General features: G+C 43.3%; 1 protein-coding gene across 2 annotated transcripts; it reads left to right on the forward strand.

The window, feature by feature from the left end:
- The first annotated feature begins 1,373 nt into the window (after window positions 1-1,373).
- On the forward strand, window positions 1,374-26,833 carry ccdc85al (coiled-coil domain containing 85A, like). 2 transcript variants are annotated; one of them, XM_034594724.1, is made up of 4 exons: window positions 1,375-2,078; window positions 3,489-4,575; window positions 23,227-23,284; window positions 25,706-26,833. In XM_034594724.1, exons 1-4 carry the CDS (start codon window positions 1,833-1,835, stop codon window positions 25,722-25,724), a joined length of 1,410 nt encoding a protein of 469 aa, XP_034450615.1. In that variant the 5' UTR covers window positions 1,375-1,832; the 3' UTR covers window positions 25,725-26,833. The 2 variants fall into 2 exon arrangements, with proteins under 2 accessions (XP_034450623.1, XP_034450615.1); XM_034594732.1 differs by lacking the exons at window positions 23,227-23,284; window positions 25,706-26,833 and adding an exon at window positions 21,632-22,646 and having other exon boundaries at window positions 1,374-2,078.
- The last annotated feature ends 481 nt before the right edge of the window (window positions 26,834-27,314 follow it).

A 27,314-nucleotide genomic window follows, 5' to 3' on the forward strand; every position in this document is an offset into this window, starting at 1 on the left:
AGGGAATTATGAAAGTTATTGCTAATAGTTATGAGAATTATACAAAATGTTACTTATTAGTAGTTACAACAAAGTTAACATTGGTAATAACGTTTCTATTCTAATCTAATAGCCTATATGACATATTTACCATATGCTACTTAAGAAGAACTTCAATATTACTTTATCTGAATATTTCTATAGGCTATTAGAGGGAAACATGAAAGTTATTGCCTTTAGTTATGAGAATAATACAAATTTAGTTAAGTTAATAGTTACAGTAAAGTCAATATTATTCTCATAACCATAAGATATAACTTCCATATTTCTCTCTAATAGCCTATGTAGTTCAGTAGGCTAAATATGTAAGCTATCTTACTTTATCTGAATATTTGTACTTCCCTATATAGTCTATTAGAGGGAATTATGAATGTTATTATAGACTAAAAGTTATCAGAATAAAATTTCTTTATTTGAATTATGAATAGACTTAACATTTTTTGTATGTGTTGGGCAAATTCTTATTCTAATATTTGGATATCTCAGTCAAATAAGTGCTGCATGTCAGCTTTACCAATTACACAAAGTCAAAGTGAACTTTACTGTCATTCAGACCATAGAACAAGAAGTGCACATCAGAACGAAAATGCGTTTCTCCCAGACAAATACAGCTAATAAAGTACCACAAAAATAAGAACTATGTCTTAAGTGGGTTCATGTTAACTTGAGATACAAGTTAACATGAACCCTGTTGCGCCCCATCAGCATGTGTTCTGCATGTGGCCCTCTGCTACTCCTGGTCATGCTGCGTGCAATGCTCTGCAATTTATGGTGGCCTGGTAGCATATAGTCTACTTTAAACAAACTATATTTCAGTGACTGCAATTTTATTGAGGATGGTCAACCGTTTCAACTGGATGTTACACTACAGTGCACCTTCAAAAACACGGGATGTTTTCCCAGGTTACCTATAGGTTACAGTGAATGAGTAAGCTACTTATGAGAAGAAGTTAAAAAGCAAGAATACACGGAGCAACAGTGGGCCAATTTGATTTAAACAGAAAAAAACCTGGCTGCTTGCTTTTATATGCTTGTAAAGTTGATTAAGTTTTTGAAGAAGTACGATTTTTTGGGAGGAAACGATGCAGTCCAAATCAAAACACCAGTGAGAGTTATGGGACTCGTTGAAATTCAAGTTTCCTGCTTCAATTCAATCTCAAGTAAATCTGAACTCAACATTTCAGGCTGCTTGTTTGGAGAACTTGTCAACACTGGGCGGCGCTGTAGGCAAGTTGTAACTTTTGGTGAGGGAGGCACAAACCCCTTGGAGGGGGAGAGCAGAGGAGAGAGAGAGAGAGATGGAGATAGAGGGAGGAGGATGGGAGGGGCGGGGTGGGAGTTCCTCCTCTCTCTCTCTCTCTCCCTGTCTCTCCCTCGCAGTGCGCTGAACCCCCAGGTGTGTGCGCTCCTCTCTCTTCCCCTGCGCGCACAGGGCAGATCTCTGATGCCCAAACCGAGGCGATAACTCCCAGCGCCAGTCTGCTGCATAGACTCTGCTGCGAGGATGTTGCAGTGATAGACGGAGGAGCATCATCATCTCCCCCCCCCACCCCCATCAGCTGCTTCCTCAGCCGGCATCGTCAGCTGTTGCTCCACAGCAGAGAGAGAGAGAGAGTGGAAGTCTCGGGAGCCGCAGAAAGAACCGGGAAAAGGGACAAACTATGCGACTGATTCCCGATCGGTAACCGTCTTTCCAGCCTGAAAAAGTCGAGCGGGGAGCGGATGCGAGCAGAGGTCGCCGACGAGCCTCTGAGTATTTTCTGCCCTTTGTCGGTGCCGGAGGAGCCGTGCCCATGGAGAAAGCCACTCCGCCGCCCCAGCCCCAGCTCCAGCTGTCGATAGCCAAGACGGAAAGTCCGGCGGAGGACATCTCCGGGCTCACGGACGAGGAGCTGTTCAAGTGGTCCAAGGAGGAGCTGGTGCGGCGGCTGAGGCGCTCCGAGGCCGACAAGATGAGCGTGATCCTGGACCACGGCAATCTCATCCGGGAGGTCAACCGCAGCCTCCAGCTGCACCTGAACGAGATCCGGGGGCTGAAGGTGAGGTGCACGGCGGAGGGGGCGCGCACTGGCTGAGGGATGAGATCATAGGTTTGGAGCGCACCTGAGAGCGCGCATAGCGGGAGGCATGTCCAACTAGAGAGAGAGCGCGTCGGCAAATGTGAGGAGAGGTGGTGTCATTGAAGTTCTTGGAGCTATTGTGTAGGCCTGCATGAGGATCTGACGTGAATGAATTTAGAGCCTCTGTGCACACAGGCCTGTATGCTTAATCTCAACCCAGAGTTATAGCTTTCGTTTAACTTTTGCTGTTGAGGTGGGATCATTTAGGCTTTTGAAAAATCAAGAGGAGGGCATCTTTGTGACCAAAACCAATGACAGAATACAGCCTATCTCTGCCATTTAGCTTACAAAACACAGGGCAAGTAAATGTGAAGCAGGCCAGAGAGGTATAATACTAAAAAAGGGGGGCATCTCCCTCTGTAAAGCTCTGTTCACATGCCAGGCCTGAGATCTGGAGTCCAGACCTCTCTCTGTCTGTCTTCACACACACACACACACACACACACACACACACACACACACACACACACACACACACACACACACACACACACACACACACCTTTTACATTCCTAAAAAAAGATTGTGCACACGGATCTACAACATGTGCAGGGGTGATTTGCCCTCAGAGCAACGTGGCATTTGCCTTGAGAAAATTCTCCTTTTCAGCAACCTTCACACGCTCCTTTCTTTTCCTGCACCGCTAATAAAAGGAATATGGCACAGTGTCCACAATGTTTACAGTTTAAAGCCGAAAACACAGCCGGAGGTGGCCTGAGATGAAGCACATGGGGATCATTCGCCTTTTCTTGGAGACCTTGTCACCTCTCCGCCCATCCAGGCTGCCTAATTACACAGAAAAGGCCGGAGGGTATGAAAGGGAGAGCGGGAGAGAGATAGGGATGGAAAGGGCAGGGGAGAGTTAAATCATTGCAGGATGACAGACAGAGCCGAGGAAGGTATGCTTAAGTAAATGTTGCATAAAGTGTTCAAGGCGTATGATTTCTCTGGCCTAACCCAGTCTGATATCTGTGTGTGGTCTCTCCATCTCCGACAGAGCATTCTAATCCACATTATGTACTCCACATTGAATGGTACAGTCAATGCTTTTATGGGAAAGACAGAGAGGATTAGGATTTCATTTCATCATGATTGCATACAGCGTTTGACTGATATCTAAAAGAGCAGTAAAGTGGATTGAAACGGGACAATGGCTGCAGCGATTTACAATTAATGGAAGACAAACTATTTTGTTTTGTACGAAAGGACACATTTGTGTTCCTCCTGTGCTGATTAGCATTGTCTGAATTTACGATGCTCCCTAATGCTTTTATGCTGAATGCCTCATCTCTCTTTTCCTCTTGTGTTTTGCCTACTCCTCCTCCCAGGACATTAACCAGAAGCTGCAGGAGGACAACCGTGAGCTGCGGGACTTGTGCTGCTTTCTAGACGATGACCGCCAGAAAGGGAAGCGTGTCTCCAGGGAGTGGCAGCGCCTGGGACGATACAGCGCCAGCATAATGCGCAAAGAGGTGACTCTCTACCTCCAAAAACTCAAGGAGCTGGAGCTGCGACAGGAGGAGGTAATCCGCGAGAACATGGAGCTGAAGGAGCTGTGTCTGCTGCTGGACGAGGAGAAGGGAGTGGTGGGTGGAGGTGGTGGCGGCACTGGAAGTGGAAGTGTAGGGGGTGCAGGGATGGGAGGGTGCCGCAACTCAATAGACAGCCAGAATAGCTTGCTGCTGGTGCCCGGGCAGGGGCTCCTGATGAGAGATGTAGGGGACGGGAGTAGCACCTCCAGTGCTGGGAGCGCCGACAGCTCCGACCACCCTCATCATAAGCAGCCTCACCTGGCTGCAGCAGTGGGTGGAGTTGGGAGTGCTGGGGAAAAAAGGAGCCCTGAGCTTCTACATAAACCCAGGTGTAGCAGCATCAGTGGAATAGGAGGCGACAGGGATATGTCCAGCCCCGACCACCCCACTGGGCGTCACCGGAGTACAAGCCTGGAGTACCCGTACACCCTGCCCCAGCTCAGCCGACCCCGCTGCGGCTCCATATCCGTGCCTGACCACAGTCGAGCCATACGAGGCCTCAGCCCGGAAAAATACGGGAGGAACGTGGGGCGCCGCAGTCCAGAGCAGCACCCCAAGCACCACAGCTCTGACCTCCTCCTGGGACAGAGGCAGCACTTCCTGGGCCAGGGGGGCAGCGGGGAGCTCTTTCAGAGGCACCACAGGAGCAGCATCAGCAGCACAGGCTGTGGGAGCCCCGAGCCCCGACAGGCACATTTAGGGACAGTCGAGCATCACGAAAAGGGCTGCGTGGTCCCGGGGGGCAGCCCCGAAATTCACAGGCACCAGTACAGTATGAGCCCTGACCATGTGAAGTTCAGCAGCCCTGTGAGAGATGGGCAGAGGAGGCCGGCTGGAGACGAGCTGTCACCACACCACCGAGGCATCTACAATGGAATGAATGGTAGGTGTGTGTGTGTGTGTGTGTGTGTGTGTTTGTGCATGATCACCCTGTGTTTTGAGCTTCTAATTAACCTTAACCCTCTTAAAAAGCCCAAAACATTGCACACAACCCCTCAAATGCAGCAAATGTTGCAGCATCTTTTACACAGACAACTTCACATAGACTAAACCCACACAGACACACAAACTGGAGTAGCAAAAGTTCACACAAAAGCCCTCAAGGTTTTTTCTAGTTTATTGAGTTCTCTCTGTAAAAATATACAGGAGAATGGAGACATTGTTTCTTATTTCAAAACTTGTGATCAGAAATCCACTTATGCCCTATTTCTTTTTTAATTGAGAAATATAAGATACTCCTCCTTGTTCCGACTGCTGCAAAATTTACAGCATTATTGATTTTTGTTGGCGTCTCAAGAGGAATGTGGGTTGGCTCAGTGGTTGAGAGAGAGAGAAAATAAGGGGTTCAGAAATATTTATTTTATGTTCTTGTGTTCTGTGTTTAAGTTGAACAGATTCAGCTCGAACACACACACACACACACACACACACACACACACACACACACACACACACACACGTCACATGACTTTTGAATTACCTCCAGACCTCTTGCTGCTGCCCTGCCCGTCTCACTGAGATCAGTGGGAATTAAGGTCGTCAGAGGGAAGGAGGAATATCAAAGTACCAACTTGGCTACTGTTTAAATACCCCACAGAGGCTGATAATGATTTCTGGGGGGAAAAGTGCTGAGTGGCACAGAGTCAGGTGAAGCTAAAGGACAAATTCCTCAAGGTGAAATATCAGCCTGACTTTGCAATATGAGGCAGAAATCGCAGGAGAAAGAGAAACAATGTACACAGAGCGCAGTAAACCCAACACTTACAGGAAGGATTGCAGTTACTGTCCCTCTCACGATGGTACGTCCGTGCAGTTATCTGAGAAGTGGTGCTATATTTAATGAATGATCTGTCATTTAGGCCTATTGATTATTTGGATTCACATGTTTCACTGTAAATAGACAAGTACGAAAGCAAAGACGTGAAAGAGTCTTCGCCAACATTAGATGACGATCTGTTTATTAATCACAGGCAGTACTACCAAGTGTATAAAAACATGTGAATGATGTCAGAGGAAATAACCCTGATGACGTTGTAATGTCATCCTGTCTTGATTTGAGAGATTTAAAAAAAAAAAAAACGTTTTTAACAGAAAGCCTCTGTTACAAACTGCAGTTGTGGAATTGGGTTTATATCTATGAATTTAATTAAATATGAGTTTTTACCAGTTTTTAAGAGGGGGACATCCTGTGTTGTCGATTTGCCACAGTTGCATTGCGTTGCTTGTGTAACAGTAAAAGTTGATCATAACGGCACGGCCGCACATACGCAAATGTCTCAGTGGCAAACCTTTGTCTCTTGTTCACTTCCAATCAGCGCAAGCGAGGGGGCGAATAAAAGATTTGCTTCCTGTGGTGAGGCAAATCGCAGTATGGCTTTGTGTGTACACTATCTTTGGTGAACTTTGACCCTCAAAATTTGCATTCACGTATGTGTGAATGACAGACAGGCCCTAACTCAACTTTTCAGTGGAGGCACCAGCCGATCAAATTGTGTTTAAACAAACACTGAAGCGCAGGCAGGCAATAGCCAATCAAATCCCATTTCACAATGCAAAAGTGGAGGCAGCTGGTGAACCTGGTGTGTGTTCATCTGGTTCTTTACCATTGTAATTGATTGTTAGCAGGTTCTAAAGCCAAATATGTTACGTGTCCTGAGCATGAAACTGTGATGATGATTGATTGTGCCGGCACAAAGCGTCGGGCCCGTCCACTCTCAAGTATTAACGCAGCGTGGATCCTTCATAAAAGTTGGGTTACCTCTGCTGCTGCTGCTGCTTCATTTATGACCACTCACTTTGAAAAACGATTTTTGTGAGTTCATAATTATGAAATGAAAACAACAGGTCGCTGGATGACCCCTTTAAGAACTTCACAGTAGCCTCAGAAATGACAGATTAGCGGGAAACATGCTCTCTGCAGCCATTTTGCAATCTCTACGGATTGCACTGGATTATTATAAGGACACACACAACTTTGATTTGCATCATCGTTGTGTTTGTTTCTATTTTAGCTCCCCGTGTAGCTCTGTAAGAGATTTCAATCTTGGTCAAAACTGAAACCCATATGATGTCTGCAAAAGGCCACGCCACATTAATGCCTCACAAATCCTTAATTGGAAAATGTTGTGAGTTCACCGGCCATCGCTGCCCCTGGAGCCTGGTGGTTTGCCAACTGTGGCATAACTGCTGTGAACTTAGCTCAGAGTGAAATGCAAGCACCAAATGTATTTTAACCAGGTCCCTAAAGACATAATCAATCATCAATCATGTGTGTGTGTGTGTGTGTGTGTGTGTGCATTGTCTGTCACAATGGCTGTTTATCGCTATGGTTTCATGTCCCCACAGGGCCACCGTGACTCCATTGACCTGACAACTTTAAGTGTCACAACATCATATTTACAGTTAGATCAAAACATGCAATCAACACTTGGCCAGATGTTGGAGATTTTCCTTTTGTGGAATTGAATTCATTCCTCAGACTTTACCAGCTGCCTGTTGATGGATTAAAATCACTAAAACATCACTCAAACTAACTGCGGTGCAGGCGATAGAGAAAATACAGGATGAGGAAGATGAATAGATGTAGCGAAAGACATCTGTGAGATAAGAGAAGTGAAGAGAACAGCTTTGTGGTCATGTCCGTGTGTGTCATCCCCTGACCCATCCTTTCTGCCATGTCCTTTTTTGGATGAAGAGGGAATTTAATTCCTGTGACGATGTAGTACATTCCACTTGCTTGGATTATCCCCTAAGCCCTTTGCACAGTATTATTTCATTTTTTTATGTATGTGCTTGTGTGTGTGTGCGTGTATAACTGTGTGTGATTTGGGTGGGTGCGCTTTAGTGTCCCCATCCAGGGACAGTGCAGTGGTGTTGGGTTTTCATTCAGACAAATGAAAGTCTCATGTTCATGTGACACCCAACAGTGTTGAAGCTAAGGCCATTTAAATTTCTGTCAAAATCCAAAATGAAAGCAAAACAAGACGGTGACCTCTGCCGCCTTTAAATACAATCTGCTGTTGGGTCTGGTAAGCTTATGACACATGTTCTGTTATATCTGCAGGCGGGAGACAGGAATACCCCTAAAAGCACTTTTACTCTTGTTGTGTAAAACATGACATGAACTGAATATGATATTCAGTTCATCTTCTGGAAGAAAAAAAAAGCCAGAATACGCTTATCCTCTCCACTCAACAATGCCTGATCCATAAAATCCTTGCAGAGTGCAGTAACTCAAAAGGCATTTGGAGAATACAAGGAGGACTAAGTGCATAAATTTGAGATAGAATGACTGCACGTCACTTTGGAGTTTTAGACTAACAATAAATGTCGTCTTGCCTGTATAAAATAATGGGCCTGTAAAGCCTGGTAATACTGTGTATGTGATGTTGAGCTGTATAAACAATGCCACCTTCATCTCAGCGATGACCCAGATCAAAAACATCAGCCTTTCCCTGGGACAGATTCCCTCTCAGTGACAGATAATAAGCTATTACACTGCAGTCTCCTGACCCAGACTGGAGGGGTGATTTTTCACTAAGCCTATAGGAGCGCTGCAGTGCAGAGGGTCCTTTTTCAAAAAGAGGAGACAGTTAATCATGTTTTCTGCTTTAGCAATCACAAGTTCTGCATATTAGTTTAAGCTGCTCAGATGATCGGGAGGAGAAAGCAAGGCCGCTTGAGGGGGAAAAAAATACTATAGTGTGTGGGAGAACGTCTGCCCTTGTGATGCCAATGAATGGGACACACACACACACAGACAGACACACACAGACACACACACACACACACACACACACACACACACACACAGACAGACACACACAGACAGACACACACGCACACATTAATGTCTCCATGTCTTCAGAGGACAATATATTGAATCACATTCATTTACCCAAACCTAAATCACTGCTTGCCTAACCCTTATTTTATTTAAATCTAAAGCTAATCTTAACTCTCCCCCCTTCTTAAAGTCTTTCCCTTACTGATTTATGCTAGTGCTTGCTTTTAGCCCCCAAAGTTTGGCCCCCACAGTGTGAGTGTTTTCCCCCATACACATCATATAAAGATAGACGATGCAGCTCCACTTCCTCCTACTATCTAGAAATTAAGCCAAAATATTCTGGGTATGAAGGCTGCCATCTTGCGCTGATGATATAATATGGAGCCACAGTCAGTGTAGTAGTGATCGTGATGTGGAGCCGTAGTATCGAGGTCCAGTCGATAAATGTGCTTGACCAATTGTTTTTTCACCTAATTCACCTTGTTTTTATATCATCAAATAACTAATACAACCCAACCTTACCAGAGAGATTAGCACTTGAACATATACCAGTATGATAAGAACTACCTACAATGACAGACACCATCTTTGACAGACTTTTTAGTTTGGCCCATGTCCCATCCACTAACATGGAGGAGGGTTTATGACCTATGTAGATGCCAGTCACCAGGGAGGACAATCAAGACGCTTTGGCTTCAACTTTGGAGAACTGACATGTGGTCCATCTTTACATAGAGTCTATAGAGTACACAGATTGCTGAACTATGTATTTCAAGAATTTCATATAGACACGCACTTGACAGCTATCGACTAATCATTATATACATGATTCTGTCTCTCAGCATCATCGCCAAGGCCAAAAGTCAGCATCCTCACCAGTTGACTCTGAAGACCTCGTAATAAAGGAGCATGTTTGATGTAGTGCAATGCAGTGCTATATATACATTTGATTGTATTTACATGAAATAAGAGTAGAAATTAAAATCTGGAAACCACGAAACACCCCATGTAGGACAAACACATTTTCGTCATCATTTTAAAAAAAATTTTAAACTTGGGAGACACATTGAGCTGGAACCCTCATTTTCAATGGTGCTGAGGTACAGCAATACAAATATATATATATATATATATATATATATACTAATATAAGAAATTAAAATTAAAATAGAACAATACATAGCAATTAAAATAAGTTAAACGTTTCAAGTACAATGAAGAAGTAAAAATGTATGAAAGTGAATGACAAAAAATGAATAAATAAAACATGCAGTTAAATTAAAAGCAGTGACAGTTACATCAATGGTATTGTCAATTAACTCTCGGAATTGCCTCAACGGCGACTTAATGAAGTCAGATTAGATGAAAGAATATATATAAACAGCACTGAGCCACACATCTATAAATGGTAGAAGTATAATATTGTTTTAAATAAAATAAAACAAAGATAAAAATGTGGCAACAAGCAAACTATGCTCCATTAAAGCCGGTGAAATTCAAATATAGAAAATAGCAAAGGTTTAATGAAATTCTAAAAGGTAATATGGAATGAATATTGGTAATTAGGAAAATGTGAAATCTGACAGTTACTTGTGGTCATAGCTCACTGTATAAAAACATTTGTGGACAGGGAGCAGATTAGTGCCATGCTGCGCTCATATTTTTCACTTTGACATGACAAAAGAGACTAAGAAGTAACCATTGAGTTTGACAAACGCAGCACTATCACAGGTAATGAGTTTAAAGCAGCAGTAAAGAGCAGGATAGAGCTTTTAACATTTGCTTTTGGACAGGGGATGAAAAACACCCCTAAAACTCTTTAAATATCAAGCACTGCTCTAACTACAGATATATATACAACTTCAGCATGTGGAGAAATCTAACCCTGACAGGCCTGTCGTGTTTGTTTACAGTCGCCAAGCTATGATTGGGCAGTCGCTGTTTGTGGGAGGGGTTTGGCGAACAGTTATTTATACAATTGTATTATTTTCTGTCACATTAACTGAATCTTTGAAATAAGCGTTTGCTGAACTTTTGCGTCTTCCTGTCTAACGCCATTTGCTGTTTTCTGACTGGTCGAGAACCGACAATACGCTGTCAGCATGGTTCCACAGCTTCTCTCTGTTCTCGAGCATATAACATATCTGATTGCATTAGCTAAGATCAGCGCCCTGTCTCATTGATTCTGTTTATCTTCACAATCGTAAGCATCAGTTCAGACTAACCAGCTCCTGCGGCTGTTCTTTCAAAGTGCTGCTGCCTGTCAGTGCAACAGGAAGTCATCACTGAAGCTTCGGCCTGAGATAATGTTCTCCCCTTCCACTGTTACTGAGAAAGCCGGGCTATCTCACTCTTCCTCCTCTCTGCGTCCTCCTCTCTCCTTCCATCCTAATTGGCTGCCAGTGTAAACCACCAGCTGTCTGACAGAGAGAAAACTCTGATTACAAAGCCCTCGTCTTTCTCGAGGAGGAGGCCGGAGGATGTGCTGTTTGCCAGGCTGAGCTGAGGGTTGAGGAAGTCTTTGAGTGGATTACTCGTTATTCTCCTCCCCTCCTTCTCATTCTCTATCTTTTCTTTGCTTCCTTTTCCTCTGACTCTACTCCATCTTCTTCCTTACTCGTCTGCCAGTTGGGCGCTGGGTGGAAAAAGCATCCCCTCGACAAATTGCGGAGCCACGCAGCCTAAGCAGCATCAAGAAACTCAAATGTTTGTCACAGCTGCATGGCATGAAAAGGATTTGAGGGAGGAATAAGCGGCTGTAACTCAAACGGATTAGTATTATTACCAGAACGCTGCATTTGTATTGCCAGTATATCCCAGCTTTACCTTTCATTACTTCTTGAACCTGCTAAAGGTTACATCCACATTACATTTCCTTTGAAAACACATCAACTCTGCTGCGGATTCTTCTGGCGTCAAGTTTTTAGTGCAGCTAAAATGGAGAAACGCTGCTGACCTCGAGTTAGTTTGAAAGCTCCGGGGCAGTGTTGTAGTCTGGATGTGCTGAAATGGAGAGGTTTGGAAACAATGACGTAGAAACTCATATCCGCTTGCTGATTGGGTCTTTTCAGTCATGACGTAACCTTCGTGATTTGTCAGGCTCCTGTCACATGGCCCACTTCCCGAAGAAAACAACCAGCACTAGCCTCGGTTAACAGTGTAGAACGCAACATGGATACTCAATAACAAGCGGTGATGATACAACTGTGTGTAGGAGATGAGCTATTATTTGAGCAATCTGCAACAATTCCTGTGTTTAGCTGGACTGGAGTGAGACGTGCATGCCTTCTTGTTTACATGTGCATGTGCATGTGCAGTATACATGGGTGGTCACGTGATATGCGTTTTCAGGCGTGTTATATGCACAGGGATTCAAATTTATTCAGAGCCAAAATGGGCATGTGGACAAAGGTCCTTTTAGTTTGAAAAACGCATTTTCAAATGAAAACTTAGAAGTATCAGTTTGACTTGTTCAGGGACGCAATCCTGAGTTTCTTTCAGCAATGTTCTCGTGTTTTATCATCTAAAACTGTGGGGGAACGAGAAGAGGTTAAAAAGACCCAGAGATATTCAGAACTGAGGCCTCTAGAGACGTGCCATTCTCATGGTGGATGTCTTTATCACTGCTCGGCAAAGGGTAAAATGTTACTTTAAAATGCTTTCATGGCCTTTGAATTTGTAATCACACTTGAGATCAATTATCCCAAACACCTCGGCAGCTATTAACGGAGGAGTGCATGATTAACTTTTTGTTTATCTGCCTCTGGTGTATATCATTGTCATTTTTAATTCCAGCTGTCATCACCTCCATTCTCCTCCTGGATGGAGCTGTTTATTACCTCTTTGCTGTGTACTACTCACAGAATACAGGCTTATTTTTTGTCCTATATTGGTAATTTCAGCCAAATAATCTCTACAAGAGTAATGTCTATGGGAGGTGGAGTGGGAAATGTGTCTGACAAGAGAACAAAGATTGTTTGTAATTATAAATAAGGGAAAGAAAAGGAAACCGATTATGTACAGCAGATATATTGTGAGACTGCACAGTACAAAGATGCTCCACCAGTGTTCAAATGTTTCTCTAAAGAAAGATAATTCAATCAGAACATGTCGAGCACTTAACTGTTGTCGGACGTTCCCCAAACACCCCCGCCACCATCTCCCGCATCAGCAGCTCCTAAGTAGCTGTGTGAGTTATGAAGTGAGGCTTGGCGTGTACTAGCGTCGCTCCAGCCCAAACCCTGGAGGAACATGACAAATGTTCCTCAGAAGCCCCAGTCATCCAGTAGACACGCAAAACCCAGCGGAATGGAGAACAATATTTGTCCTCTCACGTGGTGCCAACGGGGAACGGCCCACTGAGCTGAGAGGAAATTAGCTCGCTAGGCCAGGTAATTAACTGGAAGTTGAATGGCTGCCATGTACGAGGGCAGGACCGGGCCCTGAGGGGACCTACATCAGTCCCAAAGTCACCAGCGGTAACCACATTTAGCGTTGTTGCATTTGCTTCAGCTGCAGCTGTGGTGTCATGCTGGGAGCTGGCAGTCGCAGGGTGTCAGGTGAAGGGGTCGGGGGGAAGGAGGAGAGCAGAGCCGGACCGATGCAGCTGAGTGGATGTGCTGCAGGCACCTTTTCACTGCGCTGGATGTTTGGCAGCTTTCAGGTGTTTTACTCTGTGTGTGTTGTTGTAAGAACTAATGTCCAAGGTTTTTTTTCAGTCATACTTGAGTTTCATGAGTTATTTAAAGCCAGGCTGAGTAATTAGACTATGGAACATTAAGAGAACAACAGCAGAAGATAATGCCAGAACCTTAGCTCACCACTGTACGACTCAATAAGCACCTTGTTATGTAAATGTTTTATTATTTTTTTAATAAATTCATTTCGGACAGTGCTGTAATATCTGCATAGATTCATGTCAATTTTAAATGAGTAGAATTGGGCCCATTTTAAGTTGTTTAGCAGGTTCCTCGCAGAGTAAATAAAATAATTTCGACCTTTGCAATGCAAGAATAAACATCGTACAATAGCAATCAGACCAGAACTTGCACTCTTTATTTATAATTTCCATCCATCCCACAGATAAAAATTTACATATAACGTTGAGAAATGTGAATCCCAACTGAATGTCTCGTGTTTCTTTGCCTGTCCATGCTTGCTTGTTGTAAAATAAGCAGCGCAGTTTGGATAAAAGATGAAATTGATGAGAAAAATTATAAGGAAATTACCTGTCACATTAAGTGAACCCTTGCATTCATGATGGTCATTAATGAAGGCTTCAAAAGAAAAGTACAGTATGTTTTTAAAAATCCCAGATACAAACTTTGAGAAAATAGAGAACTTTCTTCACAACCTTTTCAACTCACTTCTGGCCTCCGGCAGTGACAGCGCTCACTTTGGTTTAGCAGGTGCGGCTCTCTCTCCGCAAATGTTTCGCCTGGTCTGAATAAAGCTGTGAGGGATATTTACATAACAGGCACAAAAGCCGTCACTTTGGATGAAGCCAGTTGGACTCACAGGCATAAAATGTGTCCTGATGATACCAACTTTTAATTGGTCTGTTGTGCGTTTCCATCTCATGGTCAAGCGGCAGTGACGAGCTGCTTTTGCTGCTGTCATCGCTGTTATAGTTTTTATGGCCCCACCATCTGTTACAAGAGGGATAGAGAGTGTGAACACAACATGTCAGAAAGCGCTGCAGCTGAGAACATCGTAATCTCTCCATCTCCTTACACCCAGGATGTAGTTATCCATTTCCTGGGGCATAAATTTATCTGCTGCCCATATTGTGCATTATGTGCATTTGATGTAATGTTTTCTCTGATGGGACTGACAGTGAGGCGTGTGCACAGCTCCCATTACTGCTGGATGAATGGGCTTATCTTACCCACGTGAAGCGATTGGCAACGCTGTCATTATATTTCCATCATTATCTCGTACCAGTTCTCTTTTAGTCTTTGAGATATCTTCTCGGAGATGTTGTAATCACTTTCATTACCCCCCCGCTGCTCCAGACTGACTGGCTCATTTCCCTTACTGTTACAGCAAAAGGTGCATTTACTTACCCCCCACATGTGGCTTTCTGAGAGCTGCAGCTGCAGGTACAACATGAAACTGCAGAGAAATCCTGGGTCACCTCGATGACCATTTTCTTTGCAGGTATTTTGATTTTTAGTACAGCTCCTCTAATTGCAGGAAGATGAATCTCAGGTAGAACCAGCTTTTAATTGACATTTCTTAATATTCTAGCTGCATTCATGGGCTGTAGGGTTTTTAGGAATCCTGAATAACAGTGCTATAACTTCTTTAATGTGAGAAGAGCTGTGTGAAACGTGTGCAGTATTTTAAGAGCAGAAAAATGCAAATCCCTCCCCCCCCCCCTCCGATGTATACCCAAAGGCACTGCACACCAGCGTTAATGTCAACTCATCCTTCAGGCTCTACGTGACACAATATTACCTAAAATGTCTATGCGTTGCATTGTACTGGTGCAAACTGCCCCAACAGTTTTTATTATTTGAATATCTGACAAAGTGCGTGACTTCTATCTAGATGCAACGAAAGGTTGTTGTCATGAAGGACGATCGAGGCAGCAACAGTCTGATAAAGTATTAACACGTTTGAAAGGCTTGTGGGAAGTCGGGCGTCATTAAACGCAGATCCTAAACGAGGCAGCAAAGAACTCCGGGATGCCTAAGAGTCGAACATCATGCACAGCTACAGTGAATTACCAATAATGTATCTCATCCCGGGCCATGGGAGCCACACAAACTCATAGCCCAATCCTCTACATGCTGTTGTATTATTCATCAGCACTGAGGAGTGATGGGTGGTGACATGTTAAAATAGGACAACAGCAGTTTATCTTGCAAACGGCCGCTTAAATATTTAATTCACCTTTGAGAATCATGGCGGGAAGCGCACCGCATCAATGACTATTCTGACCCTTGTAGATTGTGCAGGGATCCCGTGTGGGGGGGGGGGGGTAGCTTGAACACAAGAGGAATAAAGAAAAAACAGGAGCGTTAAGGGCTGATGGTGTAACAGCGCTCGCTTCGATGAGTCTTTCTGACAGTGAACTGTTTGTTTTTTTCCCCCTCACTATGTTGATCTCTTTTGTCTAAATATGACGTACACACGCGATGTTAGAGCAAAGATTTATAGTTTTAGCACCCATCCATCCATCATGTTAAATGAGCATGTGTATGATTACTGCTAAACATAAGAATTCCTGGTAATATTCACATTGTGAGGCCAGCACTCCATGCATGAGTTTACACGTGGTTGCATGGGTAAGCTTTCCCTTTTAGATATAGACGCGTATCTCTGTCCCTTAGATCGGAAAGGGAAAAATAACTGCACATCCAAAACACACACACACACACACACACAGAGAACACACACAGACACACACACACAGAACACACACAGAGAACACACACAGATCACCCTCGTAGGCTTGATCAGTCCACAGGGCACCAATTATCCAGCTCTACTCCAGTGAGTTTCATAGCCTCATCAGTCCACAGTCTCCAGTGTGTCTCCAGCCTCACAGTGAGCCCCCTAACCCTAGCCAAGTTAAATCCTGCTCCTACCTGCTCCGTCACTCACTTCATTACTGTGCTTGTATAGACATTTATTATTAATTACAGCAGCATGACAGTTTTTGCTCTCTTTTTTTTGCATTTTTATCCTCTGCATAGTTTAATGTGACAACGAACAAGAGTTTAAATGATCAACATTTTATTAAACAACAATAGGCAGAGAAAATAAGCCCATATATCAGCATAAGAACCAAGATCATTTCACATTTTAGAGAAATACACTTATGAGGACATCAAATTGGCAAAAAGGGCAAAATATGTAGGCCTGTCCACACTATTGATAAGTGCAGTCGTTTCTTACACAAAGTATTTCCATATTTTGCGGGAAAATGCTTGTTCATATTCTGTCCAGGTTAGATTGGCACAAATCTCATGTCTGTGCATTAACCATAGTAACCATCGTTTTAATTCAAACAAGATATGTTTGAATTAGTAGACATATTTATGAACTTCTGACTCTCATTCACAAGACTAAACAATGATGAGTTTACAGATGCAAACCTTTGACAATATTTCAGTTTGTGCGTATGTGTGTTGTGTCAGCGCTTGTCTGCGCGTCAGCACGAGAGAAAGAGAGGGGGGGGGGGAGACAGAGATAGAATGGAAGAGGGACTGAATGAATGAATATGTATATTTATTTTTATATAAATATAAGAAGTGCCAGTTCCTAAGTTGATAATTTATAGAGTTGAATGAATTCTCGGGAGGCAGACCATATTAGCAAAATACAATTACAAATCTGCCAAAAACAACTAACGATCAAGGACCAATCGCCCTCGTTGCTTGACAACATCACAGCAATACCTATTTATGCCTGAACTACTGTCACAGTGCATTGACTTTAAACGTGGCATATTGAAGGCGAAAGAAAACACCAGGCTCTATGTATGATGATATATAAAAGATATGTGTGAGAAATCCTCAGGCATCCATAATGTTTGTGAGTTTGGAAAACCCCTTGATTGTCTATTATAAATACAGAAATACAGGCCACCAGGGTCTCAGATCAACAGTTAACACAAAACAGTCTAATAGCTAATCAGCATGTTGTTGGTACAGTCTAGTGCAGCAGAAATTACCAAAGAGGTGCAATTCCCCAGACCTGAAGTATCGACTGAGCCTTTCTGTGAGTCACTGACCAAGTGCTGACTTGACTCAAGAAGTATCCTGCACATTGTTTCCTCATTGTGTGTGTGTGTGTGTGTGTGTTCTGGCCACCCATACACTCTGTATTTTGCATTCAGGACTTCCCCTCATGCACCAGAGTTGCACACGGCAGCAGTGGCTGCAGCTGCCTGCAGGGACGATAGAAGACAAGTCTCTCTCCCTGCCAGGCAGCCACTGCTGACTGACTGATTGACTGACTGTCTCTGTGATTGTCTGACTGACTGCGAGCTAAACGGAGGGTCACTGATCCACCGTGCATCTCCACAGGCTCTCCTGCCCAGTCAGCCTGAATTATTTATGTGGCACATTTTTAGGAGATCTGAGGGAATGGCCATGTGAAATTACCTTGCATTGATCCTGTAAATTGAGAGAAGGAGAGGCGGAGGGGGTGGAGGGGTGGAGGACTGACAGATTAGAGAGGATTGAGAGATGAGCATCCTGCTGGAGAGCGGCTTCATGTGTTTACTGTCTCCATTCACACATCAATAACAACTTGATTACTGGTTTTAACAAATTATGCAGCAGTCATTCCTAATTTTCTTTCAGAACTGCTTTATTGTTAACACTTGGATCGTCCTTGAATCGTTTGGCACATGTTTCTCATCAGAAATGTGATTTTTTTTTTTTGAATGGCCTTGATTATCCACTATAATCTGTCCGATGATGAGTTTTACAGGGTTAATAATTTGTGTTCGGCTGCAGAGAGCAAAGGGTTCATTATTTGTAACAGTGATTTATTCGGTGTGGGAGCAGCTTCTCCCAAACCAATCTCACAGATATCTTTGTGAGGAAATCTGCAGTCTTTCACTCCAGCTCTGATGTACAGAGGTGGAGTTTAAGGGAGCTTAGGCCCCACATTATATCGGAGTAATCACATTATCTCGATACTCCTCCTCTGACCCACAACCAAACCCCTTCGCTCTACACATCTCTCCCATCCGGTTAAATCCAATTTTGGTTTTAACACTCTGCCCGTAAGTGAATCAACAAATGCCATCCAAGTGAGCTGTGTGTGTTCTCACTTTATATCTGTCCTTGAAGAGGTCACAGAGCGAGGTTAGGATTCAGAAAGAGACTGATCAAGTTCACTTTAAAGGGATTCTCCGGATTTTGGCATATGGCTGGCGCGTGCGGTAACGGGACAGCTCCATCACGAGACAGCCGTTTGTAATCTTGTGACCTGTGAGTGTGTGACTGCCGACCCAGAGACTGCAAATCCATTTAAGCTTTTAACTGCTCTTGTGCTTGAGCGGTCAAGGTTTGAATCCTTATACTGAGAAGTGAGTTAACACGATACGTTGAACCCGAAACTGCCCTCGTATTATTCTTTCTGTACGCACAGAAATGTCAGAGTGCCCATAGTGTCAGACGGAAACAAATGACAATGCAATGAGACCAAAATATCAACCGTTCTTGAAACTGATCTGGACGTCTGGATGTCCCAGACAAGCTCGGGAACAGACGGACGCCACCCTTCATACAGCAGGGTGACGACATAGTCCTCCCAACATGTGTTTACTCTGGGAAATCATCTGGAACACATCTGAAAATAATCTCGTGGTGCAGAGGACACTTGGTCTAATATTAATTTCCGTCCTAATATAAGCAACATGAATTACTGTTTCAGAACTCTGGCGTCAATTAAAACCCACATTCACAAACTGATGTCACAGTGTTCATCCATCAGAACATGGTACGACACAGTCCTGCTTTAAATGAACCATCTAGATATCTATCAGCTACACTTCACAAGGCGAGGGTCACATGACAGACAGCCGAAGGTGTCAGCATGCTACTTTTAGGCTGCCTTGTGATAAAAACACACAGCGAAACACAACTGTAAAGAAAGCTGTTTTCAAGCATGAACTCCGGGAAAAAGTCTGGGAAATTGGATCTGGACGTTTTCCAGTGTTTTTCTTTCCCTTAGTGGAACGCAGCAGGAGATTGCCGGGGTCAAACATGTTCACAACAACAGGAACATGTCTGGAACATTCAGGCGACGGGTGTCACCTGCAAGAGAATGTAGGACGTGTTTTTGTTTCACATCCGGTCTAGTCTTCTTTTTGTTTATTTCGGTTTTGCATTAATCGTGCGTTAGGAACCTCATTTTCATGCTGTATCTCACTCACATGGGCTCATTTGGACATTTTACAAGGCGGCTTATTCGGACATTTGTGTTCTCACATTCAGCCCCTCTAAAAAACTTTCAGGAATAAATCTGGAGCTCAGTGCATGTCTGAAAGCAGCTGAAGTACAACACAGCTGTCACTGGAAAAGAAGGGGGAAGTCCATACTGCTGCATTATTTCATTCCTAAATACAAATTCAAGTTTAAATTGTCAGTGAAACATTTATCAGGTACAATGCACATAATTACTTGTAATCAGATTTCTATTCAACACATTTAAGCATCTCTTCAATGAGAATGTCTCTCTGCTCAGACTCCCTCTCTGATAAATGATCAGACAATGACGGCGACACATAGAGATCTTCAGAGAAAACACAACTTGTAGGTTTGGTTCAAGGAAAAAAAAAAGAAGAAAACCTCATTCAAATACCAATGAGAATTGACCAATGCACACTATATGGCTAGCTTGGTTACCCTCGTCTGTCTCATGACCCTGGCCTTGCACGTTGTGGCTGTTGAACTGTCTACCATTAGTGTGTTTAGCTAGATTTATAGTTGCGTGTTAGCTATGGAGGCTACACACACAAAGCTCCTGTAGCTATGCTGGTACATGCACCTCATCACCTCAAACGATGGTTCCACGCGGAGAGCATAAGAATGTGTGGGCAGCTCGTGCTACTTGTGTTTTTTTCCTATTAATAATGAGTTGCGTTCACGTTTGCAGTAACGCACATCTTGCATCAAAGCCCTTTGTGTCACTCTCTATTATTGTGGATGAAAGTATCAAGCATGGTTGCAAATTCATGTGGACATTCCAGACAAGTCTTTGTGCTGAGGAAGCATTTGTGTCTTATGAAAAGCATTATCAAGTATTATCAACATAAATTCAGAGCAGACTTATTGTATCATTTGATGCCATTTTTTCCCAGCATCAATCCAAAACCACTTCCGCAAACTGCTGGGCTGCTTTTGCGAGACCACTCTATGTTTGCATCGATCCATCAGATGCATGTTCAGACAAAGTCCTGCCTCCAAATGTATCAGCTAAATAGCTATCAGCTACACATCCTGTCCACTTTTAGTGGGTTTGTGTTTGTGTGTTTCCGAGGAAGCCAGACGCACGTGATCGTGTGTTTACTGGCCTCTAACAGGTCTATAAGATCTGCTTTAACCGTGAAATCAATCCCATTCTGCACGCCCTGACCTCCAAATGAAAATACCCTCCAGCAGCCCACCTCCGCACCACCCACCCCCGACTTCTTAAAAGGAGTTTTCATATCTCTCACTGCCCTCTTTGCCTCTTCCCCCCTACGAAGATAAACAGAGAGAGGGAAGGGGCAGGTGGAGGTGAAGGTGGCCTCTGGAATCGCTCGCAGAACTCGGCGATCACAAGAGCGTCATGAATCTTTAATGTGAGACGTTGGTGCGCCAAGGAGAGGAAATGTGCTGAAAACACGATTATGGACTCATGGGAAGGAAACGGTCGGTGGAGAGAGAAAAGGAGACAGAGAGCTATATCAAGCAGGGGTGCAAGGATAAAATAATTGTTTTGAGGGGCAAAGGAGGTAAAGAAGGATACCATTTTTTTTTAATGGACTGCTTAAGGCAAGGGTGTTTATACTTCTTTAAATATATAATATGTAATTCTTCGACCGATGTTATATATTTTATTGACTTGTTCAATCCCAGAGAAATCCCCAGGTTTATTCAAGGCGATTGCAGAGCCCATCGGCTTTAGTGGAACGGGTCGAACATTTCGCCCCTCACAAAACACAAACACCCATACTTTTTGTGACTGTCTTAGGTCAAGATGACATTTTGGCTCATCTCTATGAAAAGCTATCTGCAAATAAATGCAGGTAAATTAAAAGCCCTGCTCTCCACACAGAGTTTTTACCTGCGGGCATCAAAGCCTGCTCAAACGTAATTTCAAACTAGAAACTGAAACCAAAGGGCTTCTGGCCCCAGAATCTTGTCCCCCACCTACAGATTCTGCATATTCACACGCAGAATCTTTTTTACAGAGATCATATTCAAGGTAATGGAACCTTGAATTTTAGTCACCTTGTAATTGTGTTGTATCCACCTTACCCATAGCTTTGCCTGTATAAACATCCGGGGCAAACAACGTATGACGAAGGAAAAAACACTCTGCTAGCCATTTAGCCAGTGCAGTTTTTTCCTTCCCCTGTTTGTATTGGTCACTCATTATAGTTCACCATTATTCACTGTCTTTTGTTTTTGGAAATGCACAGGGGAACCAAGCAACCCAAGAAGATTATGTAACAGGAAATGGTGGTGAAGACAGCAACTCCCATGATCCCACGCTGCTTCCCAACATCATCAAACTAAGTCTTTGGTTATTGTTTTGACTCAGAGACCCCTTGTGGTTGAAGTTTTGACATATTGTACATACTGCTCACAGAGTATGATTGCAATGTCCGCTACTTCAAAAAAACGTCTTTTTGGACAGCAACATGTTTTTCCCTTGGGACACAAGAACTGGAGGAGCAAAGGGATCTGTGGTCAGAGGTGTCAAGATAGAGTCAAGAGGCTGCCTTGTGTTTAAGGGCAGTAAAGCTGAGTGTGATAGTGTGATGTCTTACACTTGAGAGAGCATTACCAGTGGACCAAGCTGTTCAGTCTGTCACTCATTAAACCAAATGAATCCTTGTTTTCTTGCCTCACTGTCTCCTCCCTCTGTTTCACTTTATCTCTTAGTCTAAGATTTGACACACTTGATGATTAAAGTGGAGATAAATCTGTCTGGCTGTGGGTGTGCATGTTTCTGTGTGGCTCTCATTTAGCCACCCTGTGAAGGTTGTTGCCGCTCCGCTGCTGTCACTTGCACCATTGCAGCACAGATTGAAACAGACGAGGGGGAAATGCGGGAAGAGTTGTAAACGCGGCTTCACGCGACACAACACAAAGTGGAGGCCATCTGAATCTCCTTTTACTTTTACTTTACTTTTTTCCATGTGATGCTTTGCATTTGAAGTGTGTCTGATGAGATGAAACATAGGTTCGGTTCAGACCTGGTATTAACATACATCCTTAGAGATCCGATCACAAGCAGAAAGCTCTCTGCACGTCTGCTCCCACCTGGTATTGAAATGAATCCTGAATGTGTCTCCTGCCACCACTTATAATCGGATCTTCCCCACTCTACGTTTAAGGGACAGAATGAATGAATGTGCACTGCTGTGAGGAAATATTTGATCAAGTTAAGAAAAGTATCAATCGTTTCATGGTGATCAGTGATAATATTGCGGCGTTGTTGTGGCCACATGTGTCCGGGATAACTCAGGATAGACGATATTACCAAGTCTGAACTGGGTCATAGAAATACATGTATTCGTGCCAAGCGAACAGTGTAGATGCTGCACTTAAGTCATTGACGAGCGAATAAACTATTAGTTACAACACTTGACTGAATTTTGAACAGAGACAGTCCTTTTTCCTAGCTAAGCTAATCACCTCTGGGCTTTGTCTCCATACTTAACATGCAGATGTGAGAGTGGTATTAATGTTCTCATCTAACTATGTGCAATAAAAGTTATTTTCCAAAATACCATACTTTTTTCCTGCATTTATTTTTGTTAGTTTTTGTGTTGTGCAGTCATTTCTCTAAACCAAACATATTCCCAGTTCCACCTACTATTCCCGCTCCTGCAAAAACTGCTCGCACTCCATCAGCATGTTTTATGTATGATTCATATCCCCCTTGTTTTGGCAGTGTGTAAACAGACAGACATCATTATAGATTAATGAGAAGCTCTTCTTTTGTCAAAACAGCACATTTGAAAGTCTTCTAATCCTCCGCCTCTGTCCTCTTCTCTCTCCGTCACAGCTTTGATATCAGCCGGCTGCTGCACTAACAACTGTAGAAATGTCAAGTTATGGGACAGGTAAGAACCCACCGCCACACTGATTCTTCTTTACAAACCCCATAAGTGTTAATTAGAGTCTTTAAAAGAAGACAAAACGGCCTGTGAAGGTCGTTGTGTGCTCTTTCCACAAGGGTCCATAATCCTGTAATTAGCTCCCATTATTCTATTTAACCATAGCGTGCTTCCTGCAGCTGGAGTCTTGAGACTTATTTACATTTTATTGTTGGGCTGGGGGGGGGGGGGGGGGGGGGGGGGGTACATGTGATTTATATCAACAGTATCTGAGGGGTTTCACTCTGATCTGATCAGTGGGTGATCTACAAAATACATTCCGTTGTGATCCCGTGTCATTGCAGGGTCGTTCTATGACTTAGTCCGATGCAGCGGCCCCTGATGAGTAGTGTGTTTGCATGCTTACTCTGGCCCAGGTGTAATCACAGTGGGTTTACATTGAGACTACAGAGTTAGAGGTGACCCTTTCCTGTCCCTGTGTGCCATCCTACATCTTCAATCAGGCCCCAGCGGGGGGGCGAGATGGCTGTGTTAATATTTAATGACTGCAAGACAAGACGTCCCTGCCCCCCCTCAGGGATAGCCATGCCCCACCGGCCATTCCTGTCGCAGAACGCAGGCACTACCGTGTTGTGTGTAACGGCACGCACATTGTCACTATTGCTCTTGCAAGTATGCCGACTTGTCCTCTTCCTTCCTTCACATTAGTATTTTCACCCCGTCACTCCTGCGCCTGCAGTTTTTTCAGCCCACTCCCAAACACCTTCGGGCAAAAAATACCAATGACTCAGGTGAGGAGAGGAAGAAGGTGTACTTTATGTCAGTGGATGATTTGCGAGCTCAAGGATGTGCTAACAGTGCAGACTGAAGTCGGGTCCCATGGCTTTCCCTCAGCTCCCTGCTGTGCTGCAGACAGACACAGGAGGAACAAACGATCCGTCACCGTTACACAACACGAAAAGTCTGGACATCGCTTTCATTCAAACTTTCTGCCTCCTTCGGCTGCAACTAATGTCGTAGCTAATGGCTTTATTTGTCCTTAATAAATCATTTGCTAATACTTAATGGGCCGTGAACAGCTTTTGGGGTGATTGTGAAAAATCCCCGTGCCCCAGTGGTGTAGAGCGTCTGGATCCATTTATGAAAAACTTATTAAGATTTACATCTGCAGACTTAATGGATTATTGTAAGAACACTCAAAGGTGACTTTCAAGATTAGAGTCAGTGTTTGTGTTGGTTTGAAAGGCAACGTGAATAAGCATTTTCCACAGACAACATGTTTACAGGTCACAGTGAGAAATGCAGGTGGAAATAATGAATTTTTATGGTTGAATCCATTTAACCGCTTCAGGTTCAGGGTCCCGGCAGGTTCACACCGACTTAATGGGACACTTGAATGGAACAGGCCCGTCATCTGGAACACATTACTGACACTAATTCAAACATCTGCTGTGAAAAAAGAGAATTAGGGTGGAATCCTATCTGTCTGTACAGGTAACGCTTGATTATTAATCAGCATGAAGTCGAGTAATCCATTGCCGTGCAGAATATCAGTGGCATCTTGTTACTTTGCAGAGGAATTATCCAGAAAAGGTGCATTGAAAAAGGTCAGAGTTCATCCTGTTGAAGCTGAAGTTCCTATTAAAACGAGACGTGTAATCCTAACTTTATTCCTCTGAAACAAATATCCTCAGGCTGGGTTTATACCAATCAGTTCATGAGAGAAAATTGGTTAATTTAAATTTGCTATTACATTTCAAACTCCTCAGGAAATACCTCAACACAATCCCCCCAAATTCTTCTCTTATGTTTCCTCCACAGATGCATTTGTGAGTTCAACAGTAACACTTATAATGCATCTGTTTAGTATCAATATGCAGTACATAATAATTTAATAAATAGTGTAGGACACACTAAAATATACTTATAAAGAGACTAAAGGTTGAAGTAAAGAATTGTTATTTTATATATAGTATATAGCAGTGACAGAATTTGGGCATGATTCTAATGAGGAGCACCTTGGAAAACGTAGTTTGTGACTGATGAATGATTTAGACCCAATCTTTGTTATTGACAAAATTGTAATTTTATTACTGTCTATGAATCATTACCACTCAATTTATTGAAGGATACTTATCATTAGCTAGAATCTGTAAACCTTTACAAAGTGTGACCTATAGTGCCATATTTAGATTTTGATCGATATGTTCATTTTCTATTTGTAAGTTTGTAGAAATATGCTTCTTTTCTGTACAAAATGTAAACTCACCTACAGTTTAAACCCAGCTATTCTGTGGCTCAGGTGTGCCACAATTCCTGTACTCCCAGTCTTTCCTTTAAAAAAATCAATCAAGGACCAACGATGCATCACATAATTCACGCCGTTCTAATGACTTCTCCTCTTGTTCTCCTTGTTTCCCTGAACAGCTTCGATGCCTCCTCTTGACCCCAAGTTGGACAGTTATGCTCCTCAACCAGAGGAGGGGTCGCAGCAGTACAGCCCTCCTGCATCTCCGGCCTTGATAGACACAGGGGCCCCTGGGTGCCTCTGTCCACAGCCCCACACGGTCTGTCGCCCATGGCCTCATCCATGTCGGCAGCCCTGACACGGCATGCCTCCATTTTCTTTGTTTCTACATATCGATGTGTAAGCGGAGGGGAGTGTCCTGAGAGAATGCTGTTAGCGTGGTTGGTACAACTCGTGAAGACTGCCACACCTAAATGGATCAGAGCGGATGTCTCTCCCTGCCAACTGTGACACAGCTACCTCCCAGAGAGCACCCATAGAGACGGAGGGTGGGCGGGCCGCGCTGGGGATCGGTGAGAGGAGATGGAAAGGGGCTGTCCCCTGTTTACAAATGTAGATCATTGGTGGAGAAGCACAGAAATGAAACTTTCTACGCCCTGCTGTTCTAAACTTTATCTATTTTGCTACACACATCTCTGTCTCTCTTCGATCTAGTCCCACTCTCTCCCTCCTCTCTTTCATCCTCAGACATTCCTCATCCAAAATGTATAATGAGACTGGTGTAATCCAATGTTCTGTCTCCCGGTCTCTAAATCCAGCCGATCACACGATCGCCATCGTATCCTCCTCCTTCCTCGTAAATTCTTTCAGCCATTTCAACTGAACTTTAAAAAAAAAAAAATCACAAAACAAAAAACACAGACGTCAAAGATGATCAAAGTGAAGAAAAAAAACCTTTTCCTGTGTCTTAAACCAACATGGTCAACATTACTAGCTGCTGACAGATGTCTAGTTCGATAAGATGCAATGTTCAGGTGTAATTCTTCTTTTTTGTATTTTCTTCTTTGCTCCCTTCAAGCGCCTATATTATAGCTGGGGAGAAAATTATACATTTCTCCATGTTGTTTTTTTACAAGGAAGTGAAGTCCAAGTAAAAAGTAGATTATTGGATTAGTTTTCTATATATCTATATCTATATATATATATATATATAATATGATTATTATTTTTGACTTACTGGTATTAGAACTATTATATTAAGATGCATATGATATATATATCAAATAATAAACAGACTTCTTTATGTAAAAGTGCATCACTTGTTCAGGTTTTATTTCAGTGTGCTGAAATGAGATGGTGGTGAGTGTGTGCTGAACTTTCACCTGCCGGGTCAAAGGTCAAGTTGGACTCGTAAAGCAAATTTTAGGGTCAGAGGAAAAATCCATATGTCATGTAGAGCAGCAGTGTTCCAGCCAATCAGCAACAGGGGTTAAAAATAAACGTCCTCAGATAACGTCCACCACCACGACTGTTGTAGCCACTGGAAATGCTATTTTCACAGTAGCACTTCAAATGCTAAGTGTTGAAGCACCGGAGAACACAGGATTCAAGACAGTCACTGCCACTAGTGGTACAGCGGTAACGGTACATCAGTGTCTGACTGTCTGCTTATTTAAGGGCAGACAGACTGATTCTGGTCATTGAACGGGTTTTGTAAATCAAAATAACAATAATGAACTTTAATTGTATAGAAGCTCAAAGTGCTTTACATACAATATAGATGAAAAT

The sequence above is a fragment of the Hippoglossus hippoglossus genome, chromosome 1 (assembly GCF_009819705.1).
Source record: "Hippoglossus hippoglossus isolate fHipHip1 chromosome 1, fHipHip1.pri, whole genome shotgun sequence".
Lineage (NCBI taxonomy): Eukaryota > Metazoa > Chordata > Actinopteri > Pleuronectiformes > Pleuronectidae > Hippoglossus > Hippoglossus hippoglossus.